Source organism: Myotis brandtii, unplaced genomic scaffold, assembly GCF_000412655.1.
Source record: "Myotis brandtii unplaced genomic scaffold, ASM41265v1 scaffold233, whole genome shotgun sequence".
NCBI classification, from domain to species: Eukaryota; Metazoa; Chordata; class Mammalia; order Chiroptera; family Vespertilionidae; genus Myotis; species Myotis brandtii.
This window is the reverse complement of record NW_005358773.1, coordinates 559,127-574,909: the sequence shown is the minus strand read 5'-3', so window position 1 is coordinate 574,909 and position 15,783 is coordinate 559,127. Positions and strand designations below refer to the sequence as shown.

General features: G+C 40.9%; 1 protein-coding gene across 2 annotated transcripts in view; it reads left to right on the top strand.

Moving 5' to 3' along the window:
- The first annotated feature begins 4,561 nt into the window (after positions 1-4,561).
- The window catches only part of MEIOB (meiosis specific with OB domains), a 24,554-nt gene continuing 13,332 nt past the window's right edge, over positions 4,562-15,783 (top strand). For both annotated transcript variants that reach the window (XM_005866565.2, XM_005866564.2), the window contains exons 1-4: positions 4,562-4,638; positions 6,709-6,766; positions 9,349-9,480; positions 14,401-14,473. In XM_005866565.2, coding sequence (XP_005866627.1) covers positions 4,570-4,638; positions 6,709-6,766; positions 9,349-9,480; positions 14,401-14,473 — 332 coding nt within the window. In that variant the 5' untranslated portion in view covers positions 4,562-4,569. The remainder of the gene's footprint in view (positions 4,639-6,708; positions 6,767-9,348; positions 9,481-14,400; positions 14,474-15,783) is intronic.

The window sequence follows — 15,783 nt, the reverse complement described above, 5'->3', positions numbered from 1 at the left end:
TCCCACGGTCGGAGCCCGAGGGGCCGCGTCACCTCGAATTCGCGTGTCCTGTGGAACCGGGTGGAACGCGTCGGTGCGCGTCGAATGAATGACTGCGCCCCCAGACGCGCCTGTGTCCTCGGGACAGAACAGACGCGCGTTCCACGCGGACTCCACATTGTCGCTCACGTTAGGGTTCCTTCTCCGAGTGGGACATTCTTGGGTGTGACGGGTGCGACAGGACCCGCGTCCCCGGTGGGATTTTTTTTTCCCCGGCCACCCCGACCTTGTGCCTTTCCCGGGGTGTCACAGAGTCGGAATCACCAGAATAATACATTTACAAACGCGGCCGGAACACACGGGGAGTGTCGCGCGTCGCCGGGGGCTTTCAAGGGCCTGCAGTTCGGATCCCCGGAGTGGCTGGGCGCGGGACTCATCTGTGAGGTGCGACCGAGTGAGGAGGGCGTGGGATGATAGCCTTTAGGAAATGGTGTTTGAAGGCAGTCAGACAGCTTTCTTTTTCCTGCAAAGCCGTGTTTAGTTATACGATTTGAACCGGCCTGGGAAGGTAACTGACAAGCGTTCTCCTGCCTGGGTGCCGCGGTTCCCCAGGGTGGTGGCCAGCGGCCGTTTTCCCACGGGCGCCCCGGGCGCCGGAAGTCAGCTGGACGCTTACATGCAGAACTCGCCGAGTTCCCTGGAAGAGCAGCAGTAAAAACGACCTTTTTGAATTGGACCTACAGAGGTAGTTGAAATTGTTCCCCTCTATGAGAGAAAATTTCCAGTTTTACCAAGATTTGTCACAGAATCTGTGGTTTGTGATGGGAGGGGGAGGTTTCTGTGTGGAAATGACCATATAAAGAGGACTTCTGTGCAGTGGCCTAACCCCCACCCCCACCCCCCAGTCTAGAGAATAAAGTAGGAAGTTACGGGAACATCATCGCCGAGCTCCTTGGAAGCTCCACTTGTCTAGCATGGCAAGATATGAACCGTACTTGTCCCATTATTTAAACACGTAATATGATGTAAAGTTAGCTGTTGAAGAAAATTCTATCTAAAAAGCTAATTATAGCAATAGTATCCTCAAATTACAAATCAGATTAATTTAGGGCTAATTAATTTAGTCAACAACAACCGGCAGCTACCTATGCACGAGGCAACACACTAGGCACTAAACTGCAGGACATAATAGGAGACCACAGAAGGCTCAGCTCTGTCACCTAATGAGGAGAAAGGACAGCGCACAAGCAACAATTATGGATTAGGGTTACTAAGAGGAGAAACAGGCTGGGAGATACGTTAGGTAGAGAGTAGGGAAGGCTTCTCTTCGAGACCCAAAGAATGCTGAGGAGCCGGCCTTGGGAAGACCCGAGGGTGGGCATGGGAGGCTGCTCAAGGGCGGGGGCTGCATATGCCAAGGCCCCAAGTCCTGTTTGAGGAAAGGAGAGCAGCCAGGTGAGAAAAGAGACGAAGAGATGGGCAGAGGGCAGATCAGCTGGGCTTTACAAGGCTATAGTAAGGAGTTGGGATTTAATTCGGGGTGCAATTGGGAAGAGTTTTAAGCAAGGGAGAGACGACCTAACTTTTTAAAGAATTCTCTGTCATGTGGAGAAGAGCTGGAGGAGGCAAAGTAGCAGCAGAGAGTGGTAGGATGGAGATGGGGGAGGGATCAGATGGAAGAGATAATTAGGAGGGAGCCTTGGAGGACTTGGTGAGGATTGGTTTGTTCTGGGCCGTCAGGAAAGGAAGTGTCGATTATGACAGAGTAGATGGTGATGGGATGTTCTGATGGCGGAGTCAGGTAGCTCTGGGGCACCAGCACAGCACCTGACACAGTTCTTCATGGATAATCGTTGCATTGACTGGAAGGGAAAGCGCACACAGGAGCATAAACACATACACCCCTTCCTGGCCCTGGGAAAAAAGTCAGCAAAGTTTATGACAAGTGCCCTCTCCCCTCTGCTCACAACTCCTCCTCCCGGGGCCCAGGCCTCAAACTGACTTAACTCTGGCCTGCTCAGAATTTGAGACCATGGTCTCAAAACAGGAAAGTTGGTGGGCTTTGTCCTAAGTGTCTGACTGACAGCCTCGGCTCATCTCTGGACCAGAGACTTCTCAGAGCCAGTAGCAAACAGTGTGACTTCCTTCTGTGGGTTCAGAGTCCCCTTATCCTGTGCCAGTACCCCAGTGGGAGTTAGGACTAAGCAATGCAGCGTTTTCCTATGGAGGAAGCTCCAGCAAGGAGAAGCACAAGGGCTTTGGCCCTGCCACACCTTCATGAAACCTAAAATAAGGGACAGGAAGGTCCTGGGAGGAACAGGCCAGGTCAGCTTGGGCTCTGGGCCAGACAGGAGGTTTAAGTGGAAGGAGGGCTTAGAGCTTAGGGAGACCTGGGGGGTGGCAATGAGCTTAGGGAGACCTGGGGGGTGGCGATGTCAGAGATCATCATGGTGGATCTAGTGTCTAGTGTAGGGCCGGCCTCATAACAGGCACTCCAAACTATTACCTGTGACACTGCCACAATGTTACCTTAACTCAGTGATGGCGAACCTTTTGAGCTCGCAATGTCAGCATTTTGAAAAACCCTAACTTAACTCTGGTGCCGTGTCACATATAGAAATTTTTTGATATTTGCAACCATAGTAAAACAAAGATTTATATTTTTGATATTTATTTTATATATTTAAATGCCATTTAACAAAGAAAAATCAACCAAAAAAATGAGTTCACGTGTCACCTCTGACACACGTGTCATAGGTTCGCCATCACTGCCTTAACTGGACTATTTCTAAAGCCACTTCCTCTTTCCCGCCACCCTTGCCAAGGATCTGAATCAGTGGCCTTGAGATCTGGTCCCACATCTGGCTCTCTGTTTTCATTGCTCCTCTCCAAGGCTTCCGGGTAGGAGACCAGCCCCAGTCGTGCTCTGTCCTGATTCAGGGCCTGATAATACCAGGCACAACCCACACGTGTTGAGTAAATAAAATAGGCATAAACCAGGTGATTGCAGTACTCCAGGACAGGAATGACTGAGTCTTGGACTGAGGAGATGGCATTGGAGATGGAGAAAAGGAGACATTTAAAATATGTCTGGAAAGCAGAAGGGACAGTAGTTGCTGATGAGTGGTGTAATCTCTGGGTTACCATAACGAGCTCTTTATTTCATGTTAACTTTGTGTTTATCAAAATGTCCAGGTAAAGAAGCAAGTTGTCTTTTTATTTGGGGAGGGGGGAGGGAACAGACACTAAAGTAGTATCACCATATATTTTGAATAATAGTAGAAATTGGAGGAACTTCAAAGAGTTCATATGATATCACATAAGTCAATGATCAAACCACTAAGAGACCCTAAGGGGTAAAAATTTAGAGAATTCATTTAGTATGTATGTGATACACAATCCACGTATTGAATAGTTCATCCTCTCCAACTTCAAGTGTCTTGCACTTCACAGACTCTCAGTAATGTTTGTTGAGTAGGTGGATGAATGAATGAATCTGTCAAGGTTTGGCAAGTATTTCAGAGACTGAAATTGCATAGTGAGCCAGATCAGACCACACCAAAGAATGAGTAGGAAACTTAACACTGCTTAATATCCTGGTTGTTTTTGCTGGCACCAAAAGGTCTTGAATACAGAAATAGTTACATTGGATAAGAATGAAAAGCAGTGTTCTTTCCTGTTGAGAGTCTATAAACTTCTAGGCACCTTATGTCCATTATTTCTAATTCTCAGACCAACCCTGTGGGGCAGATATAATCCACATTTTATGAATGAGGAAATTAAAACTCAGTGGCAAAACACTTGACTACAAACTAGTGGCACTGGAATTCAAAATCACATTTGACTAATGTCACAGGTTCCCTGAAACTCATGTTATGGGCATAACCTGTGGGTGAGTGAGAACTTCACAGTTAAAGAGACCATATATTATGAAGTGAAGTTGAGTAAATCTGCTAATTTGGTGTAGTTGACAATTTTACTACCGTAAAACCTATTTTAGTGATAACACCAAGGGACAAGCCATCATTTCATTTGTTTGATATTTATTGAGTGCCTTTTATGTTAAACAGCATTGAATTACACACATAAAATGTTAGATGCCACATCTGCCCTCATGGAGCTTACCATCTAGAGGTGAGGTTAAAGTCACTGCCTATGCCTGCACACACACAGTGTAATCAAATGCATGATTTGAGGAATTTACAATAGAGTTTTGCTATATTTTTAAAAGTGGGCTTTATGCTAATATTTAAATCCATAAATGTCCTATTGAATCATCTCTCATCTGAAACTCTACATTTGAGGGTGCTCAAAAATTGTAAATTATACATATTTGGAGTGTAAATTTAAAAACTGAAGCATAACCTATACATTCAAAACTATAAAAGGACATTTTGGAACATGTATTTTACAGGTTGAATCTGTATTAACTTACATTTCACTGTTGTAATAAAACCTTTTCTCTAAGAATGAGTAAACTATCCAGTGCTTTTCTAAATAAATTCTTTTTTAGTCTTGGAATTGTTTATAGTTTATTTCATTTATTTATTTATGCACCTAAATTATGTTTTCTAAAATGCAGATAAAAGAATGGCAAACTTCTTTGCATTGAAGAACTTCACTACACTCTCAGATCTGCATCCAAATATGGCTAATCTGGTAGGCTTCAATGATATTGTGGTCTGGTTGTTCTATAATGAAATTTTCTGTGGTAATATATTGATTCTTTTTACACATGTTTTTATAGTTGACAAGTACATAGGTATTCATTGCATTTGTATAACTGTTTTACATTAAGTACCCCTAAATGTTTTTGTATTTATGCCATCTAAATGAAAATTAGTATCTCTTTTGTCTCCAGAGTAGGAGATTGTATATATGACTAGTGATTGTTCAAAATGATCTGAAGCTTATTTTAACTATTTAAATGCTAAACTCAAGTTTAGCATTGTACAATTAAGACATTTTTGTTCAGCAGTATCTATTTTCTAATCAAATTATCCAACTTATAGACTTAAATACTTGCTATTATGCTGCTTTTATGACATAAAGATATACAACAGGTGTATTTCTGAAATGATTATGTGAAAATTCATTTTGGGGGGAAGGGTTATGGGGGAATTCAATAATTTCAAATATAACAAGACTCTTATTTTTTTAAAGTAAAGCTAGGTAGAATCATTTTATAAAGTGAATTTGTTGTAAAGCAATGATCACAATCCCTTACCTTTCTTGCTCCTGAGCAGTCTGCTATTTACATTTGGCATTTGCAAATCTGATTTCTTAAAATAGGATAAATTTATATGTAACTTTAATAGTTTGCAATTCAAAATTTATTAATGTTAAAAATAATTATTGCTGTTATAGTTTTTTTGACTGATAAATTGTTTGCTAATTTCCTCTTTAGTTAGAAAGTTTTACTCAATATTTCCATTAGTTGTGTTTTTTCAACAAAATTCAGTGAGATCTGAAAGCATATGGAATTTAAGAAATAATAGCAGTGTGTATAAATGTAATAAGACTAATTGCTCAATTAGGATATGGCAATCTTAAAAGCTTGAATGTATTTTATTTATTTATTTATTTATTTATTTATTTATATTGATTTCGGAGGAAGGGAAAGGGAGAGAGAGAAACATCAATGATGAGAGAGAATCATTGATTGGCTGCCTCTTGTACATCCCACACTGGGGATCGAGCCTGAAACCCCTGCATGTGCCCTGACTGGGAATCAAACCATGACCTCCTAGTTCATAGGTGGACACTCAACCACTGAGCCACGCTGTCCAGGCTTGAATGTATTTTAAATGTAACAGATTATTATAAGGTTAAAATCAGTTGCTAGATTAATAATATAAATTTAGGTTTATCCTTTCAGAAAAAGCTAATTGTTTTTATTTCTCAAAGCACTTTTTAAAAAAATATATTTTTATTGATTTCAGAGAGGAAGGGAGAGGGAGAGAGATAGAAAAATCAATGATGAGAGAGAATCATTGATTGGCTGCCTCCTGCATGCCCCCCACTAGGGATCGAGCCCCACAACCCAGGCATGTGCCCTTGACCAGAATCAAACCTGGGACTCTTTAGTCTGCAGGCCAATGCTCTATCCACTGAGCCAAACCGGCTAGGGCTCAAAGCACTTTTTAATTTTTAATTTTTCTTTGGTAGTCACTAAAGAGAACATTAAAAAGGTTAAAGAGATGTTAATATCTTTAAGGTTTAAGATCTAGGACTTTAGAGCTTAGATTTATTAGCAGCAATATACTACAAGTTCTGTTGCAATCTAATTTATATTACTGTTCAGCATGTTTGGATTAAGAAGCTAAGCAAATTTATGTGGATTGTTAGAAAACCCTAAATAAAAGAAAGCTTTGAAGTCCGTGGCAAATTAAATTGTATTATACATGTGCTTTGAATGAATTCAGTAAGGATTGATAGCATAGGGCAGTTACTGTACTCTACCTAGTGATTGAAAATAAAGTAGAAACATACTAAGTATTAAATGATTATATTTGTAATAGTAGTTAACTATGTTATTGCTTTGTACTATTCCTTGTGGAATCGAACATTTATGAACTTATTTTAGAAGTTTGTCTGGAATAAATACATTTAAGTGGTTCCTAGCAAAAAATGTTTGTTAGAGCCAGTAAAATATAACAAGTCCATGAAATTAAATTTACCGTCTACATCTGTGTTTAATATTTGTTTTCTGTAACCTTTTTTTTCCAGAAAATAATCGGTATAGTTATTGGGAAAACAGATGTCAAAGGCTTTCCAGACAGAAAAAGCTGAGTTCTGTTTAACAGTTTGCTTCACTTTTCATCAATTGTGGCTTATGACTACAACAAAATGTATTTATTGATTAAATTTCTCATGCCTGTTTAAATCCTTAAGAGCAATGGCCGTGTTCTCTATTTGTATGGTAAAGTACTCAATTTAAGGTTATGTGCGTGAGGACATTAAAATCATTTAAAAAATATTTTTATTGATTTCTGAAAGGAAGGGAGAGGGAGAGGGAGAGGGAGAGGGGGAGCGAGCGAGAGAGAGAGAGAGAGAGAGAGAGAGAGAAACATCAATGATGAGAGAGAATCATTGATTGGCTGCCTCCTGCACGCCCCACCTAGGGATCAAGCCCGCACCCAGCATGAGCCCTGACCAGGAATCGAACCGTGACCTCTTGATTCATAGGTCAATGCTCAACCACTGAACCATGCTGGCCAAGCTAAAACCATTTTTAATGATTTTATTTGATATTTCTCAAACACATATTTGAAAGCTTAGAGATATAATGCCCAAGTAGCTAGTTAAGTTGATCAACTTATTAATGTGTATCAATGTGTCTGTGATGGTTTAGTGCAGTGGTTCCCAACCTTCCTAATGCCTCGACCCTTTAATACAGTTCCTCATTTTGTGGTGACCCCCAACCATAAAATTATTTTTGTTGCTACTTCATAACTGTAATTTTGCTACTGTTATGAATCGTAATGTAAATATCTGATATGCAGGATGTATTTTCATTGTTACAAATTGAACATAATTAAAGCATAGTGATTAATCACAAAAACAATATGTAATTATATATGTGTTTTCCGATGGTCTTAGGCAACTCCTGTGAAAGGGTCGTTCTACCCACAAAGGGGTTGCGACCCACAGGTTGAGAACCGCTGGTCTAGACTTATAGCTAGATTGACTGAGCTCATTTAGTCACCGAGTGATCTGAAATGTGTCCTATATACAGCTGTGAAATCGAGATAAATAGAGCTGGTGTGAGAATTAAATGTAAGGGTGTGTGACCCATAGTAACTATCACTTTCAGCCTAAGAGATACAAGTACACAGGTAAATCTCAAATAAGACAGAAAGTTATAAGAAAGAAGGTTTTGGAGCAGGGATATGTCATGATAGAGTAGTGTTGAAGGAGAGAAGTATGGCAGCAGTAGCTACATATTTACTCCAACAACCAGATAATTCAGTGAAAAATATTCATCTTTCATTTAGTTCACTTTAGCTTTAGTGGTCCTTATTGAGTTGCTTGAACTGTGCAAGAGTGTTAGGACTATGGAAACATAATCCAAGATTAAAATTGGATTTTTAAAAACAACTCACCTTCAAACTTTTGAAGTTAACATGCAAAGTTAAAATATAGAATGTCATATCTAGCAACTCATTACTATTAGCTTTAAAAGTGTCAATGGTGTTTATTAAAGGTTACAGTGTATTTCTATACAGCTTGAGGGAATTAGAGCTCTAGTAAGCCAGCCAATAATTTTGGAAGGAGACATTAATTTTGCTTGAATCATCTTAGTGATTGTGTTATTTGACTCATGGTAGAGTGATAGGCACCTTTATTTTTATTGTATTTCATGTAATATTCTGTTATTATTTTTGAGGTAAAAAACAAAGATGTCATCTCCCACCCATACTTGTTTGTGTCTTCACTTTACTTAATTAATTAGATCAGAATTACCATTTGAGTAATTTGAAAAAGTTTAAATATCTGTTTTCTAAGCTTTACAAGGGATAATTTAAAATACAAGAATTATATAGGGGGATAAATGATGATGGAAAAATACATGAATTTTTAAAAGTCAATATTTAAATAGTAACTAAATTTACAACAATAAAATACCATTTTCACTTAGACTGTGAGGGTAGGGAACCACTTCTGTAGTATTTGACTACTTTATATGATTATATGTACAATATTCCTTTTTTGGAGAAAATGTGCTTATTGACTTTAAAAAACATTATACATATAACATATATAATATATTTTCATTAAAAATCAAGCAGTACAGAAAGTCATAGAGTTGAAAAAGTAAAATTATTCATTTAATCCCCAGCTCTTCCCAGCCCAGTCCCCACCCAAAGGTAACACTAATTACAGTTCCATAGATATTTATAATTTGTATATGTATGTTAGGTTGTGTTGTTTTTTTAAAAATTAGCAAAAGTAATAAAAAATTTTTTTAAAAGATGTACTTCCTGACCTCTAGTGGTATCATTTAGTAGCACACATTTATTTGTTTTCAAATAATTTAGATTTGAATTTGACCTAGGTTAAAACAGTAATAGTAAGAGAGAAATGGAGGATCTAAGCTAATATCTGGATGATTCAAACCTATGTGTAATTTCCCTCCAAATATACAGGTAACTGGGAAAAGGGAACAGAGGGGTTAATAGTAAGGTGATTATCTACTTTGGCAGCTTTGAAATTCATAAAAGCAAGTATAACTTATTACAGAATTTATATTTGAAATAATATTTTATACCATGTCTTTGAGTATTATTATTATCATCAAAATACTATTTTTTCAAAAGTATAATGGAACATTTCATTTGAAAAATAAAAGCATTGGTTTTCCCTTAGATATTGGGTCAGAAAGGTACACTTTCAGTTTCACCATTCGTGATTCACCAACGCATTTTGTAAACGCAACATCCTGGGGCAATGAAGATTACATCAGATCACTTTCTGCCAGCTTTAGGGTTGGTGAGTGTGGTAAGTGGGAATTGATTCTTAAATTGTATTTATTATAGTATTATTCCTTTGTTATATTTGTGGTAACTACTCTGAGGGAGTCAAAATACAATACAGTAGTTGCCCTTATATACAGGGGCTAAGTTCCAAGACCCCCAGTGAATGGATATCTGAAAATCCAGATAGTACCAAACCATATACTATATGTATGTGTGTGTGTGTGACACACATATACTAGGGGCCCGGTGCACGAAATTTGTGCACTGGGGGGGGGAGGGGTCCTTCAGCCCAGCCTGCCCCCTCTCATATACTGGGAGCCCTCATGTAATGTCCTACTGACAGCTTAGGCCCGCTCCCTGCTCCCCTTGGGGATAGGGCCTAAGCCGCAGCCTGGCCTCCCTTTGTGGGAGGCAACCAGGCTGATCAGGGGAAGGCACCAGCCCCATCACCCCGCTGCTGCAGCCACTGCCAGTCACCGCAGCCACCAAGGTGTTTTCATCAACACGGACTCCGGTCCCTTCACCATGAAAAAATGACAACTTTCTTTAGGCATTTTCGAAATGTGTCTTTCATAGGATATGACATTTCTTTATTATTTTTTTTATCCTCATCTGAGGATATGTTTCCATTGACTTTTAGAGAATGTGGAAGAGAAAGGGAAAGACAGAGAGAAACATCAAAGTGAGAGGAACACTTTGACTGGTTGCCTCCTGCATGAGCGCTGACCTGGGCCCCAGCCAGGGGAGAGCCTGCAACCTAGGTACATGCCCTTGGTCAGAATTGAACCCAGACCCTGTGGTAGGCAGGCCGAGGCATTATCTACTGAGCCAAACCAGCTAGGGCAGGATATAATATTTCCTAGCCCCTCCAGCAGCAGACCTTCGTTTTTTTTCTCCAGGAGTGAGGTGAAAGAACCCTACATCACCTTCTTGGATTCTTATTACCCAAGTTACTAAGAATATTACCAATGGCATACAGGGAGCTTAGCCAATCAGCAGTCAGAAAAGGTGTCTCCTCTGTAATTCCCACCGATCCCCGGCTTAGCCCCTGCCCAGGCCTAAGGCCTCTAGCTGGGGCGTTAGGCCTGGGCAGGGAACACCCAGTCCGCTTCGATCACCTACCCAGGCCTCAGGCCTATGGCCAAGGCCTTAGGCCTGGGCAAGGGACCCCCAGCCCGCTCTGATCCTAGGCTCTGCCCCTGCCCAGGCCTCAGGCTTCTGGCCTGGGCAATCGCCGGCTCTGCCCCTGCCCAGGCCTCAGGCCTCTGGCCAGGGCATTAAGCCTGGACAGGGGACCCCCAGGCCGCTCCGATCGCCTACCCAGGCCTCAGTCCTGTGGCTGGGGCATTAGGCCTGGGCAGGGGACCCCCATCCCGCTCCGATGGCCCGCTCTGCCCCTGCCCAGGCCTCAGGCCTCTGGCCGGGGCGTTAGGCCTGGGTAGGGGACCCCCAGCCCTGTGCAATTGCCGGCTCCACCCCTGCCCAGGCCTCAGGCTTCTGGCCTGGGCAATCGCCGGCTCTGCCCCTGCCCAGGCCTCAGGCCTCTGGCCAGGGCATTAAGCCTGGACAGGGGACCCCCAGGCCGCTCCGATCGCCTACCCAGGCCTCAGTCCTGTGGCTGGGGCATTAGGCCTGGGCAGGGGACCCCCAGCCCTGTGCGATTGCCGGCTCCGCCCCTGCCCAGGCTTCAGGCTTCTGGCCGGGGCGATCGCCAGCTCCGCCTCCCGGGTGGCATCTGGCGCTGCCCGCCCCACCTGCAGTTTGCAAATTTAACAGCCATCTTTTTTGGGTTAATTTGCATACTCTTCTGATTAGCTGATGGGCGTAGTGAAGGTATGGTCAATTAGCATCTTTGTCTTTTATTAGTGTAGATATGTGTGTGTGTATCCTATGTAATAAAAGGCTAATATGCAAATCGACCAAACAGTGGAACAACCAGTCGTGGTGATGCACACTGACCACCAGGGGGCAGACGTTCAATGTAGGAGCTGCCCCCTGGTGGTCAGTGTGCTCCCACAGGAGGAGTGCCGCTCAGCCAGAAGCCCTGAGCTGGGCTCACAGCTGGCAGCTGGCGAGTGCAGCAGCAGTGGCGGGAACCTCTCCCACCTCCGCAGCAGCGCTAAGGATGTCCTATTGCCAGCTTAGGCCTGCTCCCCCCGGGCAGTCGGACATCCCCCGAGGGTTCCCGGACTGCGAGAGGGCACAGGCCAGGCTGAGGGACCCCTGTGAGTGCATGAATTTAGTGTACCAGGCCTCTAATATATATAGTTTTTTCCTGTACATGTAGACCTGTGATAAAATTTAACTTATAAATTAGGTACATAAGAGATTAACAACAATAACTAATAAAACAGAACAATTACAACAATATACTGTAATAAAATGTATGTGAATGTGGTCTCTGTCTCTCAAAATATCTGATAACTGATCTGATCTGATAAAAGAGACAGCCACTAAATGACTAATTAGTAGGGAGTGTCTGCAGCCTGGATATGAAGGGACCATCACATTTCAGGAGGGATGGAGTGGGATGGCTGACCTCTAGTGGCTCGAGATTTCGTCATGCTATGCAGAACCACACACATTTTAAAGCTTATGAATTGTTTATTTCTGGAATTTTTCATTTAATATTTTCAAATTGTGGTTGACTGTAGGTAACTGAAACAGTGGAAAGTGAAACCACGAATAAGGGAGGACTACTGTAAGACACAATTCATAATTCTCAAGAACCTTATCAGACAAAAAGTCAAGATTTAAGAACATAATACAAGGCATTCAGCATTATTACTTGAAACATACAAACGTAATAGTCACATATTTTTACTCGGTAGCTTTATATCTGGTTTCATATTTCAGTTTACATCAATCCCTATTGTTGCTAAAATAATTTAACATAATAGGGCTGTTAAATAGATTTTGATAAAATATATTTTAATTTTTAATGGATTTTTGTTGTTAATCCTCATCCAAGGATATTTTTTCCATTGATTTTTTAGAGAGAGTGGAAGGGAGTGAGTGAGGGGGAGAGAGATCAATTGGTTGCCTCCCACATGTGCTCTGTGGATGGGGGGCATGGTGTGGGATTGAACCTGCAACCCAAGTACCTGATCTTGACCTGGAATTTAACCTTCGACCCTTTGGTGTGAGGGCTGACACTCTAACCATTAGCCACACTAGCCAGGGCAAATGTTTAATGGGTTTTAATAAACTTTACTTTTAGTCTAAAATACCAAATCTTTTGCATCCTCTCCCCACCCCAATATCCCTCTGGTAGTACAGTGTAGTATAACAAAAAGAACAAGGACTTTGAAAGCACATAGATCCTAATTCCAACCTTTATTCACACTTAATCTTGTTGGGCCTCAATTATGAATTAATATCTAACAGATTCTCATGAATGTTAAATGAGATAGTGTGCTTGTTATAAAGTGTAGAACTTAGTGCACTCCAAGCAATAAGAAAGCATATATTCCAGCTTTCTTTCATGGTAGAAAAAAGAAGGGGAAGGGTAATGCAGATAAACTGCTACTCTCCAATATTGTAGTATGAAGCAGCCTAATCATATATTGCCTTGTATTATTAACTTTCAGGGTTGTGTGTAGTATCTCTCTAACTGAATAATAGAGTAATTGAACATACGGAGTTGAAGGTAGAAAATATTACAGACTTCACAGAGCCCAGTACACAGTTAGAAACATTCCTTGGATAAATGCCAGAACATTAGTTATACAGAGCTAAAGATATATTTTGGTATTAAAATATGTTATAGCCCTAGCCAGTTTGGCTTAGTGGATAGAGCATCGGCCTGCAGACTGAAGGGTCCGGGTTTGATTCCAGTCAAGGGCACATGCTCAATCTCCAGTAGGGGCATGCAGGAGGCAGCCAATCAGTGATTCTCTTTCATCATTGATGTTTCTATCTCTCTCTCTTCTTCTCCCTTCCTCTCTGAAATCAATAAAAAAAAGTGTGTGTGTGTGTGTGTATATGTGTATATATATATATATATATATATATATATAGAGAGAGAGAGAGAGAGAGAGTAATATGCTAATTAGACCAGACAGCCGGATGTCCTTCCGGATGAAGCCAGGGCTGTGAGGGCCAAGGCAAACCGCTTTGACTGTGAGGGCCGAGCCCCTTGCACGAATTTCAAGCATCAGGCCTCTAGTATATACAGTATATGATACGTTATATGTTGATGGGGGTTGTGAGGTTGAATGAGATAGGGATTTTAAAAGTGTAAAGTCAATAATGGTTATAAATTTAAATAGGATTTTAGTGTGGTAGAGTGAAAAGATTACAGATTTTTAAATCAGAACAATTCTAATTCTAGCTCTACTACTTTCTAGATATAAAACCTCAAGAAAGTTATTTAACCTTTGTGAGCTTCAATTTTTTCATTTGTAAAAAGGGAATGATTGTGTGAGTAATTAGCAAAATAGAACACAAGAAGGTCTAATATAGACCATGAGGAAATGGAAACCCTAAAATGTTAGCTGATAAGCTTATTAAGTTGTTAAACTCAAATCAGGACTCAGATTTTGCATTGCTCTTTCTGCCCCACTATTATTTTCCAAGAGCAACTGTGAATTGGATGAAGATCAATTAAGTGTTTATAGAAGAGCATGCTGTAATCAAATCAAATATAGAAGAGCATCTTGTAATCAAATAAAATGCTCAGTGTAATTAATCGATAAAGTAATGTTAATGTGGGTCATATGTTGGGATTTAAACACAAAGCATAAGAAATATCATCTGGGGTCAGTTGATGGTCATACTCCAGGATTCTGTTTCTCCCAGGGACACAAGAAAATGATTGGGAAGGATATTTAACTCTAACTCAGAAATTAGAAATAACATTATAATGTTTATTATGTACACTTGTTTTTTATTTAACCTGTTACTTTTTAATAATAGCATCATACTTTTTCCTCTGTTTTAGTGACAATTGAAAATCCCTTGGTCCAAAGAAAGGAATTAGAAAGAGAAGAAAAATTCAGCCCTGCAACTCCTAGGTATTTAACACAGATATCAATAGGCTTTGTGCTAGAATGATTATTATTAATGAGTTTTTGTGTGTCAAATGAGCAGCTTACTAAAGGTAAGCTTAATTTTGAAAATTAGGACTTTAATTCTCCCTCACAATGTTTATTTATTATTCTTAATTTTAATCCTCACCCGAGAATATATTTTTTATATTGATTTTAGAGAGAGAGGGAGGGAGAGAGTGATTGACGTGAGAGAGAAACCTCCATCAGTTGCCTTTGTACATGCCCCAACAGGGGCAGAGGGGGAGGAGTGGGTTGGATCAAACCCGAAACCTGGGCATGTGCTCTGACCAGGAATCAAACCTGTGACTCTTGGTGGTGCATGGGGATAATGCTCCAACCAACTGAACCACAATGGTCAGGGCACATAATGTTTATTATTATTATTTTTTTATCTTCACCTGAAAATATATTTTCCATTGATTTTCTTTAGAGAGAGTAGAAGGGAAGGAGTGGGGAGAGAGAGAGAAGAGGCAGACAGAAACATCAACATGAGAGAGACACAGGGCCAGGGGTCCAATCTGCAACTGAGGTGTGTGCCCTTGATCAACCAATAATTGAACCCAAGACCTTTCGATCTGAGGTCAGATGCTCCAACCACAGAGCCAAATTCGCCAGGGCCACAATGTTTATTTTTTATTATGAAAAAATTTACTTTGATATAGGGTCACATGAAAAAAAATGACTTTGTTTTTAATACTTTGATTCTCATTCTTAGATTTTAAAAAATGTGACTCTAGTCACATTAAAGCTGAACAATGAGAAGAAAAGATAAATCTTGAAGGTCACATATGTATATTTTCATATCAAAGTATAACTCTACTCACATGCCTTAATATCTTAGTTCAAGTTCTCTGGAAGCAGAGCCTGGAGGAGGATTTTTGTGCAAATGGTTTGTTGAAGGTGAGCTCTTAGGAGCAGCCTTGTAAGGAAAGCGGGGAGGGGGCGGGTGTGGGAAGCTGAGCAAAGAGGCAGGTTCAGGTGGAGCCCAGTCTCAGCCTGACTCATTTGCTCCTTCTCCTCTTTGAAGTGTCTGCTTGAATGTCACCTCCTTAGCCCTTTCCCATCTACTCTGTAGTAGCCCTTCCAGTTCATTACTAGGACTTCTCCCTTTGCTTTTTTAAAAAATATATATTTTATTGATTTTTTACAGAGAGGAAGGGAGAGGGATAGAGAGTTAGAAACATGGATGAGAGAGAAACATCGATCAGCTGCCTCCTGCACGCCCCCTACTGGGGATGTGCCCGCAACCAAGGTACATGCCCTTGACCAGAATC